General features: G+C 36.7%; 1 protein-coding gene across 8 annotated transcripts in view; it reads left to right on the forward strand.

Moving 5' to 3' along the window:
- Positions 1-18,612, forward strand: part of ANO3 (anoctamin 3) — a 457,212-nt gene that overhangs the window by 409,259 nt on the left and 29,341 nt on the right. For all 8 annotated transcript variants that reach the window (XM_059874526.1, XM_059874525.1, XM_059874527.1 and 5 more), the window contains 3 exon segments: positions 7,647-7,683; positions 13,555-13,666; positions 14,522-14,579. In XM_059874526.1, coding sequence (XP_059730509.1) covers positions 7,647-7,683; positions 13,555-13,666; positions 14,522-14,579 — 207 coding nt within the window.

Genomic DNA, 18,612 nt, shown 5'->3' on the forward strand with positions numbered 1-18,612 from the left:
TTTGCCGTTGCAACTAACTCAGGAGAAAATTTTAAATTGGATTTAGCATCAAGCAAGAACTATGTGACAGAGGATGAGATAATTGGATGGCATTACCGACTCAATGGACATGAGTCTGAGCAAGCTCCAGGAGTTGGTGATGGACAGGGAAGCCTGGCATGCTGCAGTCCAGGGGTTGCAAAGAGTCAGAGACAACTGAGTGACCGAACTGAAGAACTATGCAGTCTACTCAACAAATGTGAAGGGAATGTTACATTTCTCAGATTCAATCCATATAAAAAATTCCTTCCGAATTTATGCATTTCCTTCCTTCTCAGGATGTTAAGACACTTCACAGATTATCAAACAGTCCTACCAAACACATGAACACATGGGATTAATTTAAAAGCTTAATCAAATAAGGATAGATGAATATCAATTGATATCAAAATATCAGACCTTTAAAAAAACATACCGCCAAAAGGATTCACCTGGAATACCAAATGATACCTTTTGCTATTTTCAGACCAACACTAAATATACAGCTCATGGAAATGTACTTTTTGTTCCTTAATAACTTGACTTCGTGAAACTATATTCCCCAAATTAGGGATTTGGACTCGGTCAAAATACTCTATTAATCTAATATGTTTTTTGGCTATATGTCATATACATGAAATTACAAAATAAGTGCATGGAAAATAGTTTAAATCAGCCAAATATGTTTAATTGGAACTTTTCATATTTAATGGACACAGACTGAAACCTTAAGTCATTATTCATGCATTACTTTTGTCTCCTTTATCATGTCAGTGACTAACGAGAATTGTGCTTTGATAACATATCTCCTATTCATTCCCTGCTCCTCAGGCTCGCTTCTGCTTCCTTAGTTCAGCCAGCTACTTAACATTTTTAACTTGGACTGTTGCTTCAGCCTGATTAGTCTTCCTGTCTGTATTTTCACCTCTTCCCATCTCCCTTTCACTCCACTGTTGCAATCGCCTTTCTAAATTGCAAATTTGATCATTGTAATTTTGTACTCGAATCTGTCTAACAGGTTCCCACTGCCTCTGATATCAATGGCAAGGAGGGTTTCCATTATTAAAATCGGTTTTCCCTTCTCTCCTCATTAGTGGTGTGTCCCGTCCCCTCCCTGTCTATCACACCCTGCATTGCAGCCTACAGACTCACTTGTGCTTGCTCCCTGGCATTCTGCTGTTTCGCACCCATTTCCGGGTTCGCAGTGCTTCCTCTGTTGGCCTTTATTTCCTTTTATCTCCTTGGAGAATATCTCTTCATCTTTGACAATTCCAGTTAAGGATCACTTCCTTCTTAAAATTTTTCTCAGTTCCACATATGAAATGAAATAATCTTTTGTGTCTCTTCTCATAGGTACTTTGGCAGGTCTGTTCTCCATTTTTATCAGATTCTCCTGGTAGAATCGAACAGTCTTTTGTGACTATTCTTCTGTTACAGTGCTTGGGACATGCCTTTTCTCCCCCTATCAGGGTATCAACTCCTCAAGAACTGGGACTGTAGCTTCCTCGTGTTTGTATCTCCAGGTCTTGCCGAATGACTAAAAGATATTTAGAATATATTTTCGAAGACATTTAAAATATTTTATTCTTCAAATATCCTAGCATTTTGAATATTACATTTGCTCAAAATTATTTTTGTTATTAGAATTATATTTTCAGTGTCTTTCAGGTTTTCTGCCCTTGTTATTTTAATTCAAATTAATGATCAAAGTATACACATTCTCTAAGCTTTTAAAATAGGTGGATCGAGCCATTCCTAAAGAAATGTTCAATTTGGGAGAGAGATATGGGTCAAGATAATAAAAATTTGATGACAGGCCAGTTTTACAGATCATAAAAGTAACTTAAAGGATTGTTTCCTGTTTTTTATTCATCAAATCACCTGAAACACTTTTGAAAAACTATAGATCCCTGAGTCTCATTCAGAATCTTCTTTGTAGGACTATGAAGTCTGTATTTAAAACAAAAAATAACCCGTAATGCTCTCCAAGTGATTCTGATCCAGTCATTCCCCAAAATAGCATTACAAAATCAGTGATTTAAGGGATATAAGGTAATTTTGATACACAGCCAAAATCATAAATCACATATTCCAAATACAGAATACAAATAATTTAACAGTAGCTAAAATTTCAAGTTATTATCTTTAACATCTTTTACCAGGAGGACAGCTAAAAAACTTCAAAGCCAGAATTTAAAACCAGGACTTTATTTTTATACATCCCATCATCCTTTTTCTTTTTTATTTTACTGACCCTGAAAATATGCTATTGAAGATACCATAAATAGCATGCTTAGCCATCATCAGGAAATATTTCCAAAAAGTTTTTAATAAAAATTTAAAATGCCATTATTTTTTAAATGTATGTTCTTGTTGCTTGACAACAAGATTCTTAATTCTTAATTTATCTTAATTCTTAATTAATTAATTCTTAATTAGTTTAAGAATAGATTGCAATAGCATGACAGCTGTCTGGTCTCATGATTAATGCATAATTTTGAAGAAAAAAATAGAAACATCACAGCAGAAGTACTCTTACAGTTTGAAATAGCTGGAATTAAGCCAATTAAACTATTTCAGCACTGCCAATAAAAGGATGAATTCCTTTTGATTTTCCTCCTCTCATTTTAGAATCCATGTGCCATGCATAGAGCATGCTTTAACCAAAAAAAAAAAAAAAGAAAGAAAACCCTTGAATATACTGGGCTGTTGTAAGTACTCCATGCTGGTTCTGGACTCATCCACATTATTTATTTATATTTTGCCACTTTATTTTTTTTGATTGAAGGATATTTGCTTTACAGAATTTTGTGGTTTTCTGTCATACATCAAGAATCAGCCACAGGTACACCCATGTCCACTCCCTCCCAAACATCCCTTCCATCTCCCCCCATGTCTTTAGGTCTGTTCTCTGTCTGTTTCTCCATTGCTGCCCTGAAAATAAATTCATCAGTTGCATCTTTCTAGATTCCATGTATATGCATCAGTATATGATATTTCTCTTTCTGACTTCACTCTATCTAATAGGCTCTAAGTTCATCCATCTCATTAGAACTGACTAAAATCCATTCATTTTTATGGCTGAGTAACATTCCATTGTGTGTATGTACCACTGCTTCTTTATCCATTCATCTATAGTGGACATTAGGTTGCTTCCATGTTCTAGCTATTGTAAATAGTGGTGCATTGAACACTGGGGTACATGTATCTTTTTCAATTTTGGTTTCCTCAGGGTATATGCCCAGGAGTGGGATTGCTGGGTCATATGGTGGTTTTATTTTTAGTGTTTTAAGGACTCTCCATACAGTCTTCCATAGTGGCTGTATCAATTTACTTTCCCACCAGCAGTGCAAGAGGATTCTCTTTTCTCCACACCCTCTCCATCATTTGTTGTTTGTAGACTTTTTGATGAGGGCCATTCTGACTGGTGTGAGGTAACATCTTATTGTGGTTTTGATTTGCAGTTCTCTGATAATGAGAGATGTTGAGCATCTTTTCATGTGTTTGTTAGCCATCTGTATGTCTTTGGAGAAATGTCTGTGTAGGTCTTTTTCCCACTTTTTGATTGGGTTGTTTGTTTTTCTGATATTAATTTGTATGAGCTGCTTGTACATTTTGGAAATTAATTATGTCAGCTGTTTCCTTTGCTATTATTTTCTCTTATTCTGAGGGTTATCTTTTCACCTTGTTTGTAGTTTCCTTTGCTGTGCAAAAGCTTTAAGTTTAATTAGGTTCCACTTATTTATTTTTGTTTTTATTTCCATTACTCTAGGAGGTGGGTCATAGATCTTGCTTTGATTTATGTCATTGAGTATTCTGCCTATGTTTTCTTCTAAGAGTTTTATAGTTTCTGGTCTTGAAAGTAGGTTTTTAATTCATTTTGACTTTATCCTTGTGTATGGCATTAGCAAGTGTTCTAATTTCATTCTTTTGCACATAGCTCTCCGTTTTTCCCAGCGCCACTTATTGAAGAGGCTTATCTTTGCCCCATTGTATATTTTTGCCTCCTTTGTCAAAAATCAGGTACCCATAGGGTGTGGGTTTTATCTCTGGGCTCTCTATCTTGTTCCCTTGGTCTATATTTCTGTTTTTGTGACAGTACCATATTGTCTTGATGACTGTAGCTTTGTAGTATTGGACTCTTCCACATATGTCTCTAGAGTCCAGAGCATGCATTTCTATGTTTCTTCCATGGGCCTGATCCCCAAAGACCTCAAAATGTACCCAAGTTTCCTTGACTGATAATTACAATGCCAAAAGGCTATTATGAAATAGGGTGGATCAAAGTGTTGGACCACACGTCTTGACCTCAAAAGGAAACAATAACAAATGACTCTTAATAAGAAGATTGGCTTTTTTAAATGTATTTGTTTAGTTTGTTCTTGTGTATGGCAACGATTTCTAGAAATTCAAAAAGGAGAATTCCTGGAAAAGTGAAGACTCTTTTTGTTTCTGCATTTGCCATTTGGAGCTCCTGTTTACAATGAAAGTTAGATTGTGAGCATCTGACTTGGAGATGAAGAGCATTGAAGCAAACGTAGGACTCCTGGATTTTGCCCCTTGACAGCAAATGCCTTTGCCACTTTTTCCCCAATGGATTTCCCATGACACCTCAAAACAAAGCATTATTTGGGGAGATGATGACTTTTTCAGCTCAGAATGCATTCTGAAGTCCTCACCACAGCCTATGAGACACCAAAAAAGTATTTCCCTCTGAGATCTCTCTGATTCACCTGTTACTTCCTTTGCACCTCCACCCCATCGCTCTTATTCCTCCACCTTCAGGAGACACACCAAGTGCATGGCTGGCTCAGGCATTTGCACTCATTGTTTCCATGTCTCCCAGATACTTAGCCCCATCTCTCTTTGGCTCCCTTACTCCAAGTAGCTCTCTGCTCAGATGTCTCCCTCTCTTAGAGGTTTCCCTGACCAGCTTCTACATAGCACTCTACTGCTCTCTACCCATCTCTCCTCTTAGTACTTGGCATCTCCTGCCAAGTACATATTTCTTTGTCATATGTCTCTGAGAACCAGAATTTAAATTCCATAATGGTAGAGACTATATTTGATTCACTGTCATTTGTTTCCCTGGATAGTACCTGACTCATTAGAAATTTCTAATAAATACTTTTAACCCAATGTACATGACTAAGAGAATATTGGCTTACTGAAATGGACTCATGAATGATTTTTAAAGCTTGGGTTCACTATGTGGTATTTTATGTATTTTTAAAATTTATTTTATTTATATATGTATTTTAAAGACACACATATATTGCATATATATATATATATGTATAATGATGCAGATTCATATAATGTATACATACACTCTTACATAAATTCTTCTTCCTGTCCAACTCTGTGACCCCATGGATTGCATCCCACCAGGCTCCTCTGTCCATGGGATTTCCCTGGCAAGAATACTGGAGTGGGTTGCTATTTCCTACTCTAGGGTATCTTCCCGACCTAGAGATTGAAACTTGGAGGTGTCTTTTGCTTCTCCTGTATTAGCAGGTGGATTCTTTACCACCACAATACCTGGGAAGCCCCCATACAGTCACTACCTGTATATAATGTAGTAAGCAGAACAACTGACCCTGAATCCCTTTATTTTCTCCTCCCTCAATTATATCTCCATTCCAACACACACACACACACACACACACACAACTTCCCCTGTCAAGGTTGCTGTCATATACCATCTAGTTGGTTATATTTAAATTATGGTTTCCTCGTACACTTTGTGGGTGAGTTAATGAGTCACACTGCAAGGACTGTTTTGTAGTTTATCATCATGACAGTGCCAGTAGGCTGTGGCATTTGGGCCTCGGATGGTATAGGCTCTCCACTACTCTAGATAACCTTCCAAAAGTGGTATTTCCAGGGGTGGCACAGTGGCTTTTCTGACTGGTAAAATTCCTTCAAAGATTATTAGATTATTATAGTCCCTTGGGGCATCAGCTCTAGATATTGCCATCCTGGGCTTATGGGCAGGTCTATGTGCTAAGTCCTAAGATAAAATCTGAAATTGTTTATGAGACAAGGCATAGCATAGATGCTACAAGAGAGTCTTTATACCAAATACTGACTTTGCTTCTTGCTTAGAAGTATTATCTCAGGCTAGGTACTTAACATTCTAAACCTCAGTTTCCTGTTCCATAAAATCATAACATCTATTTGATAATATTTTTGTAAGGACAAACATAAATAATATACACTGGGTTGGCCAAAAAGTTCGTTCCAGTATCCATAACATCTTACAGAAAAACATGAACAAACTTTCTGTGCAGCCCAATGGAAAACACTGTTTGGCACCAGCCAGATACTCTAAATGGCAGTTACTTAAGTAAAATTTTCTCAGTCTCCATGAGGGCACTAAATTCAGTGCTTGAAGCCCAGCAGCTACTCATGGACTATTTGCTGATTGATAAGGCTTTCTTATCATACTCTTTGGAGACCCTTCTCTAATCATCTTAGTTGATAAACGGGGCATGGAAAAGAGTAAAGTCAGGAAAACTTTGGTGCTCACAGATTCAAACTTATCTAATTCCAAAATTTGAAAATGATAACTTGTGTGTATAGTTTTTAAAAAAACTGCACCAGGAGTAGAATGAAACTTTTGTACTCAGTATAATCTTTCTGTTTGAAGACACCGCTTCAGATCTTAGGAAGAGATAGTCTGAATCATGGTTAAGATGAATAATCACATTAGTTCTATTGAATGAACAGCCAGGGAAGGTGAACAAGTTTTAATGTGTCCATATACCTTTTTGATTTTGCATGCTGATAGGCAGGGTTACTTGAATTTATAGTCTAAAAAGTAATTTGTTTAATTCTGAAGTTATGTAATTATATTTACATGCACACATATATCACCCTTCTATCTGTAGTAAATATATGCTTCCAGCTGTATTTACTTGTAATATTGTGAAATATGTTTTTTTTTTTCCCTTGAGTCTGTATGAGTTGTGAACAGAGTAAGGTGGGACAAGGAGAATATAAAAAATATAAAAAAATATTCTGACAGATTATAAAAAAATGTTATAAAAATGTTCACGTAACTACAGATTCAACAGATTTGATTAGTGAATCTTATTTTAAATAAGCACCAAACCAACTTTGTTTTGGGAAACAAAGTGAATCTTGTTTTAAATAACCACCAAACAGCTTTGTTGTTTAGGAATGCAACTTTGTTCGCTGTCTTTGTCATAGTTAGGAAAATTGTTTATCAATAGTAAAGAAGACATAGTTCCACTAAACCTTCCAGTGTAGGAAAAAAGCAAATATAATTTGGTTATCAAATCCCAGGTCAGACATTAACTAGCTGAAACTCTTTGGGGTATATACAAGTCTCTTTTGTTTGACTTATAAAGTGAAAATAAAGACAGCTAGCAGAAAGGTTATTGCAGAAATCATGTCTGTATATAGCCACATTTACAATGTGTTTTATTACATTTTGTGTGTTCATGTATATAATGTACCACATAGTAAGATTTAAAACGTGCTTCTTCTTAATTGAAAGAAGTCATTCCACTTTGTAGAATAACTTTAGATGTTTCATTGAATAGTCTAAATAACAGTATTTTCTAAAAGAAAATAACATTAACTGCTTTCTCTTATTACAGGCTTATGAAAAAATTGCTTACCTTCTCACTAATTTAGGTAAGTCCACTTTTCTTACTTCACTCCTTAGTAAGAAAATAACACGGGCATATCAGTCTGCGGTTTCTTTACATACTTTAGCATTTTTTATATCAACTTTGGTTGGATAATTGTCAATAAAATGAAAGAAGGGACCTAGGAAGTTGGAATTCTTCGTATAACTATAGAGAAGCAAGGTATATAGTTACAAAATCCTAGTAGAAATTAACAAACCTGGTTCTGCCTACTTGGGATTGCTTTCCCCCCTACCTTTTCAGTTCTTTGGGATTTTCCCTGCAACATTTATTTTATCACAGTGTCATATTACATGTACACAACTTAAAAGGCACAAGAGTGTTAAGAGATTCATGATAAATACCAGTCTTTGCACATTGCCCGTTCTTGCTTTCCATATCCCTGAGGTAGTGCTTTTTAGCAGTTTAATCATTGTTTTCTGTTCTACCCTATTTCTAAATTGCATGCTACTGCTGCCATTCTTGAGTTTTCCAGCTTTGGGAAGTGATTGCCTTCCCATACTAAAAGACAGGAACTTCGTACTTTATTCCCGCAGTATCCTGCACCCTCACACTTCCCCAACCATCTCGAGGTAAAAGCAGACTGTTATTTCTCCTTCCAAAGCACTTGTACTGGCAGCATTAGCATATGAATAATTGGTGTTCACATCGTTTATCTACAGAACTATGCTCATGTCTAAGGCATGATGTGTACTGTGGTGGCTTTCTTTCTTATACAACCTTTATATTTTCGTGAAGTTAATAATAACTTTTTTTTTTTTTTTGCTTAATTGTCTACACATACTTGCCTTGATTTATCCCGAACTTCCTGCCGTAACTCTAAATTCTCTCTAAATGCATTAAAAACATCAAATATTGTACTCACTTTCTTCTGAGAGGTATCCTCCCTGAACCACTGTCTACTCCAGTCTCAATAGGTTACCCTCTGGGCTTGTGCTCAATTGCATACACTGCTTTGACCAGCACTGTGGCAATTCCTTCACTTTTTATTTTTTCAGTTGGACAATACTTTTTGGATCCTTTGTTTCTTCTGTCTTATTTTCTTATTTTGCTACCTGGAAAGTAAACATCTCAAAACCTTGAATGTCAGAAAATACCTTTATTTCTATCCTCAAACTTAAATTTTGGTCCCCTAATTTGGGTACAAAATTTTTATTACAGAGTTGTTTGAGCAGCGATCTTTTATTATTTGAGAACTCAACAGAGCCAAGGCATTGAGCTCGGCTAGACTCTCCTCCTTTACTATTTTGTTTTACATCACAATTCTGTGACAGTATTGTCCCAAGTTTATCGATAAGACAATCAAGGTAATTAAGTTGCATGCGTGCAAAGTTGCTTCAGTCGTGTCCCACGCTGCAACTCTATGGACTGTAGCCGGCCAGGCTCCTCTGTCCATGGGATTCTCCAGACAAGAATTCTGGAGTGGGTTGCCATGCCCTGCCCTAGGATCTTGGTTAAATCCCTCGTCCATCTTCCCAACCCAGGGATCAAACCCGCGTCTCCTGTGTCTCCTGCCTTACAGGTGGATTCTTTACTGCTGAGCCTCCAGGGAAGCCCAATTAAGTTAATGAGTAGAATTTAAACTCAGATGTGACAGACTCCACTGACTGGTGGAGTAACTGTATCACTCCATTAGGATGTGTTGCTTGCCTTACAGTGTGTTTACAGATGCGAGTAACATGAGAAGAGACAATGTATAGGGGGAAGAACTAGCCCCTAGTTCATAGTCTGGCTGGTAGGGTCACTTGGAAATTACATGACTGTGAGCAAGTTTTTTATTCTTTCCATTCTTTCATCTCCTCTTCTCTCTGCTCCATCTCCTTTTCTTTTTTTGAGTCTCAGTGTCTTCATTGGTAAAATGAGAATGAGAATAGTTGCTGTTTCACTGTCACTGTAGATTAGCTGCCTGACACATGACAAATGCCCCATAAATGGGAATGATCTTTTTCATTGTTCTTTAAACCCTCTGAGCTATAGTTTCTTCAGTTGGGTAATAAAACACTTGAACTAGGTATCTCAAGGCTTTCTTCTAGCTCTGATTCCTTACATTTATTTGCTTGTAAAGTATTTTATGCCCAAGATGAAAGCAAACCTAAGCAAGTAATTTGGGGGAACCATAGTATTAATTATAGAAGCAGAATATGCTAATTGCCAGGAATGTCAGTTTTCACTTGATATTTGATTTTTCCTTCTATAACTCATAGCATAATGCCTGTGGACTCATAGCTGTCAATTAATAATGAGCTTTCTAAATTTAAATTAATAAAATATTGATATTTTGTTTAAAGAAATGTAATGTCATTGCATGTATCTATAAATATAATATGTATGCAATATATATGATATTAAATTCTATATAAATTTAGGCTTGCAAATTTGTGCTTCAATTTAGAAATTAGATTTTACTTTCTAATTATACAAAATACTTTTAAGACTTTGTTTCTTGATTTATTTTTTGCCCAAATATTTTATTTTCAAATATCATACATACACAAAAATCAAACCTTCAATTCTGTCACATTAAGGTTTTTTAAAGAGAATATATAATATTTGATCCAAAGTGATACTTTTTTCAGCCTAGCTTTTCGATTGTTAAGAATTAGATCAGAATGGTTGTCAGTTGTTTCAAATAATGAAGTATTTGTAATAATGAACAATGATTTATCTGTAGTATTGATTATCTATAAAGATAAACTTAGATTCCAAGAAGCAAATTAGGTCAACTGTTGAAAAGAATTTTTATTCTGTCAGAGCTCAATTCAGGAATAAAAGTATCTATGTCAAGGGAAGAGTAACAATAAAATCAGATGTCATCATACTCATATTAGGCAAACTAGAATTTAATATATAGTTGAGAGGGAAAGAGAGAGACTTTATACTGATAAACAACCTACCAGGTCAGTATAATAGTCAATTTCTATATACCTTTCCACCAACTTTCAAAGCATAGAAAGCAAAATGTAATAGAAATACACAAATAAATTGACAAATAAACACTCAAAATATAAGCCAAGATATACAGGACTGGAAAAGGTCAGTTGTCATTCCAATCCCAAAGAAAGGCAATGCCAAAGAATGCTCAAACTACCGCAAAATTGCACTCATCTCACACGCTAGTAAAGTAATGCTCAAAATTCTCCAAGCCAGGCTTTAGCAATACGTGAACCATGAACTTCCAGGTGTTCAAGCTGGTTTTAGAAAAGGCAGAGGAACCAGAGATCAAATTGCCAACATCTGCTGGATCATCGAAAAAGCAAGAGAGTTCCAGAAAAACATCTATTTCTGCTTTACTGACTATGCCAAAGCCTTTGACTGTGTGGATCACAATAAACTGTGGAAAATTCTGAAAGAGATGGGAATACCAGACCACCTGACCTGCCTCTTGAGAAACTTGTATGCAGGTCAGGAAGCAATAATTAGAGCTGGACATGGAACAACAGATTGGTTCCAAATAGGAAAAGGAATACGTCAAGACTGTATATTGTCACCCTGCCTATTTAACTTATATGCAGAGTACATCATGAGAAATGCTGGGCTGAATGAAGCACAAGCTGGAATCAAGATTGCCGGGAGTAATATCAATAACCTCAGATATGCAGATGACACCACCCTTATGGCAGAAAGTGAAGAAGAACTAAAGAGCCTCTTGATGAAAGTGAAAGAGGAGAGTGAAAAAGTTGGCTTAAAGCTCAACATTCAGAAAACGAAGATCATGGTATCTGGTCCCATCACTTCATGGCAAATAGATGGGGAAACAGTGGAAACACAGGCTGACTTTATTTTTCTGGGCTCCAAAATCACTGCAGATGGTGATTGCAGCCATGAAATTAAAAGACGCTTACTCCTTGGAAGGAAGGTTATGACCAACCTAGACAGCGTATTAAAAAGCAGATACATTACATTGTCAACAAAGGTCCGTCTAGTCAAGGCTATGGTTTTTCCAGTGGTCATGTAGGGATGTGAGAGTTGGACTATATATAAAGAAAGCTGAGCGCCAAAGAATTGTTGCTTTTGAACTGTGGTGTTGGAGAAGACTCTTGAGAGTCCCTTGGACTGCAAGGAGATCCAGCCAGTCCATCCTAAAGGAGATCAGTCCTGGGTATTCATTGGAAGGACTGATGTTGAAGCTGAAACTCCAATACTTTGGCCACCCGATGCGAAGAGATGACTCATTGGAAAAGACTCTGATGCTGGGAAAGATTGAGGGCAGGAGGAGAAGGGGACGACAGAGGGTGAGATGGTTGGATGGCATCACCGACTTGATGGACATGGGTTTGGGTGGACTCCGGGAGTTGGTGATGGACATGGAGGCCTGGCATGCTGCGGTTCATGGGGTCACAAGGAGTCGGACACGACTGAGTGACTGAACTGAACTGATAGAGTATTTAAATATCATAACTAGCAGGCTTCCTTTAAACATATATAAGCTGTATGCTCAAGAGAAAAGTGAATATTCTTTTGAGACACTTGATAACTGACATAACTTATCCATGTAATTTGGCTACAGTGAAATTGCAACTTTTTTTGTCCCAAGGCAGAAATCACACAGGACACATGTGTGGATCATGAGGTAATGAAATTGGAAGTGAAGTGAAGTGAAGTCGCTCAGTCGTGTCCGACTCTTTGCGACCCCATGGACTGTAGCCTACAGGGCTCCTATGGGATTTTCCAGGCAAGAATACTGGAGTGGGTTGCCATTTCCTTCTCCAAAGTTTTCTCCAAAATTAGAAATGGAGACCCAAAACAATCTTACACAGCGGATTTTTTAAAAACCCACAGTCTTATTTCTAAATAAGTTTTCTGTTTAATTTACAAACTATTTAGAAGGAAACAACAGTGAAAACATAACCATGCAGAAATATCGGTTCTCCTGACAGCTCTCCCTTCTGCCCGTCAGTCACTCTCGTGGATGCCCCACAGATCCTTCCTGTTTCTGACACTTGTCTGCTTTGGGCTTGGCGCTCCCTGAGACCTATTCTGGAGTTCCCCTGGATAAAGTTTCCTCTTTATTCTGTGCTTTGCTCATGCATACAGTTTGGCCTATCTTTTCCTTTAAGTCAGAGCACATCTATTTTCTATCTTTCTTGAATTTTCGGTTACATTAGAATATATACATTAGATGTGCATATATATTTTCTATCCCTTATTTGGATATCCAGTGGGAGCTGAGGCTGAGGTACATTCTGCCATCTTCATCCAGTTTTATGAAGATGTTGCTTTATGTTGTTATCTATTGTTTGCTATATTTTGAGAAGTCAGAACCCTAAGGTGTAAGTTGACAGAGTTCTTAAAATCATCTTATCTAAATTCCTCATTTCACAGATTATAAAACTGATTGCAAAATACATGCAGACACCTGCCTGAGGTTACCAGCAAATTAGGTATAAGGTTGAGATAAGAACTGAGCTTTTCTGACTAATGTAGCCCTCTTTTTTCTTTACTAATCCACTTCAGTCTACATATAAAATATTCCTTTTTTAAAGAACTCTGTAGACAGTTAAGTTCTCTGAATTAAGTGTAGACATTTGGAATGAAAGACTGATCTAATATTTATGGTTACCTCTAAATGACAGGAGCAGAGAGAATCATGAAAATCCTTATGTCTTAACAACAGATATACTTTTATAGTTGTGGAAAATGTCTAAAGATTATCTCATTGGATCTTTTCAGCAATTCTGTGGAACAGATATTATCATTCCTATTTTTACAAATGCAGACACTAGAACTCAGAGGCATTGAATGGCTTATAGACTCAGTAAATGACTGGACCAGACTTTGAACATAGGACTTCTGATTCTGTATCCATATTTTTTGTCATTTACTTCATCTGTGTAAGCACACTCTATGTTCCTTTTAGAATATCCTCGAACAGAATCTGAATGGGAAAACAGCTTTGCTTTGAAGATGTTCCTCTTCCAATTTGTCAATTTGAACAGTTCTATCTTCTATATTGCTTTCTTTTTGGGGAGGTAAGTCAACTTCATACACATTGTCTTTGCTCAGTGACGGAGACTGTCAACAGTTTTATTGACAGTTTGTTAACAGAGGTAGCAAATTCTTGTCCTCTGCCTTGAAAAACTGTCCCAATGAATCTTCACATGCTTTTTCAAATCAAGACTTAGTATAGTGCTTCTGGCTGCCACTCCCAATTAAAGTTGAAATAAAAAGGTAAAGCCATATACTTGAATCACTTTTCTGTACAACTGAAACTAACACACCATTGTAAATCAGCTGTACTTCAATAAAATAAATAAGACCTATATGCCATGCTGGGGTTGAATTATGATTCTCCAATCATTAGTGATGATTTTGTTAAATAAGAATATTTTTGTATAAGCGCAGAGTACACTTCCTTAGTGTGGAAACATACCTATCATGGTAATATTTTTTTCTGAATTTGCTGCAAAATATAAAAAAGAAGCATATTAAGCTACCTGTTCTGGTTTGCCATATGCTCAACACTCCAGCCAGTGCCATGGAAACATACTGAAGCTAGAAAATTTTAAACTAAACAATTCAGCACATTTTATTAATAGTCACTAACTAGGTCAAAAAGACATTAAAACTCTACAAGTCAGTATGGAAAATTTCATTTGGTTGGTTTGTCTGTACTTTCTCAACCCGTTGATAATGACTTCACACACCACTCTTCCTTTTTAAGTCAGGTCCTTTGATGTGTAAGCATGGCCTAAGTCACTGTTTGGGTACAAATTGCTCCAGAGAACACTTACGTCTACCCACACTTGCACTGGTTGTAATGCATTAGTAAGTGTTCTTCAGTCAACCCCGCCTAAACACTAATGAATTAAAATGGCTTTTTACAGATTTGTTGGCCATCCAGGAAAGTACAATAAACTTTTCAACCGGTGGAGACTAGAGGAAGTAAGTAACCTTGTAAGGGTGGGGGTGGGCATGGATATGGGCCAATGACTGTGGGGGAAAAGGGGGTGGGAAGAGAGAGAAAGGGGAGGTGAAACAGGCAATTTCATCTGTACTGAAGACATGTTTTTGATAAAGCAGGAAATCTATGGGTTCCTAAGAAACCAAGTCTTCCAAAAAAGAAGGTGTACATTAAAACCCAAGATCCTGACCTCAGAGCTCTTTAATATACTATCAGAACCATTTCTTCCATTCACAAAGCCCAGAAATTTAGTTCCAGTAGATTTTTTTTCTTTTGGAGGGTTATTATTATCTATGCACTGATCTCCAAACTTTTAAATATATTGTGTTTCCTTCTAAGCAAGGAAAATTTAGTCTAAAAGAAATCTTACATGAAATACCAATTTATATATGTATAGGTATATCTTCAAAGTCTTATATTTCTTTATTGATTTATAATATGTATATATGGAAACAAAATGTCTAGGAATAATATTTCTATATTCCAGGGAGAGAGTGTTGTGTATTTTCACTAAGACTGACAAACTGTCCTCCCAAATGCCAGCTCCTACCTATAGTATATGAATTTACTTCTTCACAATTTGCCAAGTGAAACAGTTTCGTTTTTACCAATAACCCAAAAGATATCAGAATATCTCTTGATTTCAGTTCCTTTAATTACAAGTGACACAGAGAATGTTTTTCATGTTTATTGATATTTTGCATTTCTGCAGGTATGTTATTCCTGTTCATTTTCATTAAACTGTTTTTTCTGTTTTAATAATTTCTAAACAAATACAATTAGGTTCTTCCAAATTTGTTAGGGATATGTTTCCCATTTTCTTGTATATCTTTTAATTTTATTTTGATATATTTTTTACAAAACTATATAGCATTTTCTAATCAAAATATTATTGTCATTAATGTTTTGGGGAATTTGTTTCATCACAAAAATGTGTTGTCAATTTGGGAAATTTAAAAAATTCATGCATATTTTTAACTACTGTTATTTTTAAAAATATTATCTTTGACCCATTGGAAGTTTATTTTCATGTAAAGTATAATTAAGATCCCCCAAAATTAGCAGCCACAAATTTAATAAAATTACTTTTCACTCAGAGAAATGAGATTGTAAGGTTTATTATATCAGTATTCTACATCTTAAAATTTCTGGATCTATTTAGACTAACTGTCAAATTTTTTACTTATCTAATTCAAAATTTTAAAAATTATTCTAATGTAAAATTCACTGTAACATATGCAGCATTAGTTGTTTTTGTTCAGTCACTAAGTGGTGTCTGACTCTTTGCAATGATATGAACTGCAACATACCAGGCTTCCCTTTCCTCCACTATCTCCCACAGTTTGCTCAAGTTCATGTCCATTAAGTTGGTGATGCCATCTAACATTCTCATCTTCTGTTTTCCCCTTCTCCTTTTGCCTTCAATCTTCCTAGCATCTGGGTCTTTTTCAGTGAGTCAGCTCTTTGCATCAGGGTCTTCCCAGCGTCTGGGTCTTTTTCAGTGAGTCAGCTCTTTGCATCAGGTGGCCAGAGTATTGGAGTTTTAGCTTTAGGATCAGTCCTTCCAATGAATAGTCATGGTTGATTTCCTTTGGGATTGACTGGTTGGATCTCCTCACAGTCCAAGGGACTCTCAAGAGTCTTCTCTAGCGTCACAGTTCAAAAGCATCATTCTTCAGCCCTCAGCCTTCTTTATGGTCCAGTTCTTACATCTGTACATGACTACTGGGAAAACCATAGCTTTGACTCTCTGGACCTCTGTCAGCAAAGTGAGTCTCTGCTTTTTAGTACACGGTCTAGGCTTGTCATTCCTTCCAAGGAGCAAGTGTTTTTTCATTTCATGGCTGTAATCATCATCCATGGTGATTTTGGAGCCCAAGAAAATAAAATCTGTCACTGTTTCCACTTTTCCCCCTTCTATAATGTTTGCCATGAAGTGATGGGACCAGATGCCATGATCTTTGTTTTTGAATCTGAGCTTTCAGCCAACTTTTTTCACTCTCCTCTTTGAGCTTTATCAAAAGGCTATTTAGTTCCTCTTCAATTTCTGCCATAAGAATGTTACCATCTGCATATCTGAGATTGTTGGTATTTCTCTCGACAATCTTGATTCCAGCTTTTGAGTCATGCGGCCCAGAATTTCTAATGATGGCTTTTCATAGAAGTGAAATAAACAGGCTGACAGTATACAGCTTTGTCATATTCTTTTCCCAATTTTGAACCAGTCCATTGTTCCATGTCTGGTTCTAACTATTCTTCTTGACCTGCACACAGATTTCTCAGGAGACAGATAAGGTGGTCTGGTATTCCCAGCTCTTGCAGAATTTTCCAGTTTTTTGTGATCCACATAGTGGATAATAGGCATTAGTGTAGTCAATGAAGCAGAAGTAGATGCTTTTATGGAATTCGGTTCCTTTCTCTGTGATGCAATGAAATCTTGGCAATTTAAACTCTGGTTCCTATGAAAAAAGTGAAAAGTGAAAGTTAATTGCACAGTGTGTCTGACTCTTTGCAATCCCATGGACTGTATAGCCTGCCAGGCTCCTCTGTCCATGGAATTCTCCAGGCAAGAGTACCAGAGTGGGTTCCCATTTCCTTCTCCAGGTGATCTTCCTATGCATTTTCTAGATCCAGCTTGTACATCTGGAAATTCTCAGCTCATGTACTACTGAAGCCTAGCTTGAATAATTTTGAGTATTACCTTGCTAGCATGAGAAATGAGTGCAACTGTACAGTAGTTTGAGCATTCTTTGTCTTTGCACATCTTTGGGATTGGAATGAAAACTGACATTTTCCAGTCCTGTGGCCACTGCTGAGTTTTCCAAATTTGCTGACATATTGAGTGCAGCACTTTCACAGCATCTTTTAGAATTTTGAATAGCTTGTCTAGAATTCCGTCACCTCCATTAGCTTTGCTGTTAGTAATTCTTCCTAAGGCCCACTTGACTTCACACTCCAGGATGTCTGGTTCTAGGTGAGTGACCACACCATCATGGTTATCCAGTTCATTAAGACTTTTTAAAATATAGTTCTCCTATGTATTCTTGCCACCTTTTCTTAATCTCATCTGCTTTTTGTTAGGTCCTTACCATTTCTGTTCTTTATCATGCCCATTCTTGCATGAAACATTCCCTTAATACCTCCAATTTTCTTGAAGAGATTTCTAAGTCTTTCCCATTCTATTGTTTTCCTCTATTTCTTTGCATTGTTCACTTAAGGTTTTCTTATCTCTCCTTGCTATTCTCTGGAACTCTGCATTCAGTAAGGTATATCTTTCCCTTTCTCCCTTGCCTTTTTCTTCTCCTTTTCTCAGCCATTTTTAAAGCCTCTTCAGATGACCAGTTTGGCTTCTTGTATTTCCTTTTCTTTGGGATGGTTTTGGTTCACACCTGTACATTGTTATGAACCTCCATCCATAGGTCTTCAGGCACTCTGTCTACTAGATCTAATCCCTTGAATCTATTCATCACCTCCACTGTATAATCATAAGGGTTTGATTTAGGTCCTATCTAAATGGTATGAATATTTTCCCTACTGTCTTCAATTTAAGCCTGAAGTTTACAATAAGGAGTTCATGATCTGAGCCACAGTCAGCTCCAAGTCTTGTTTTTGCTGACTGTATAAAGCTTTTCTATCTTCAGTTGCAAAGAGAATAATAAATCAAATTTCAGTATTGACCATCTCCTGATGTCCATGTCTAGAGTCATCACTTATGTTGTTGGAAAAGGGTGTTTGCTATGACCAGTGTGTTCTGGACAAAACTCTGTTAGCCTTTGCCCTGCTTCATTTTGTACTCCAAGGCCAAACTTGCCTGTTACTCCAAGTATCTCTTGACTTCCTACTTTTGCATTTCAATCCCCTCTAATGAAAAGTACATATTTTTCTTGGTGTTCTAGAAGGTGTTATAGGTAGGCCTTCATAGAGCTATTCATCTTCAACTTCTTTGGCATTAGTGGTTGGGGCATAGACTTGGGTTACTGTGATGTTGATTAGTTTGCATTGGAAAAAAATGAA

Source organism: Bos taurus, chromosome 15, assembly GCF_002263795.3.
Source record: "Bos taurus isolate L1 Dominette 01449 registration number 42190680 breed Hereford chromosome 15, ARS-UCD2.0, whole genome shotgun sequence".
NCBI classification, from domain to species: domain Eukaryota; kingdom Metazoa; phylum Chordata; class Mammalia; order Artiodactyla; family Bovidae; genus Bos; species Bos taurus.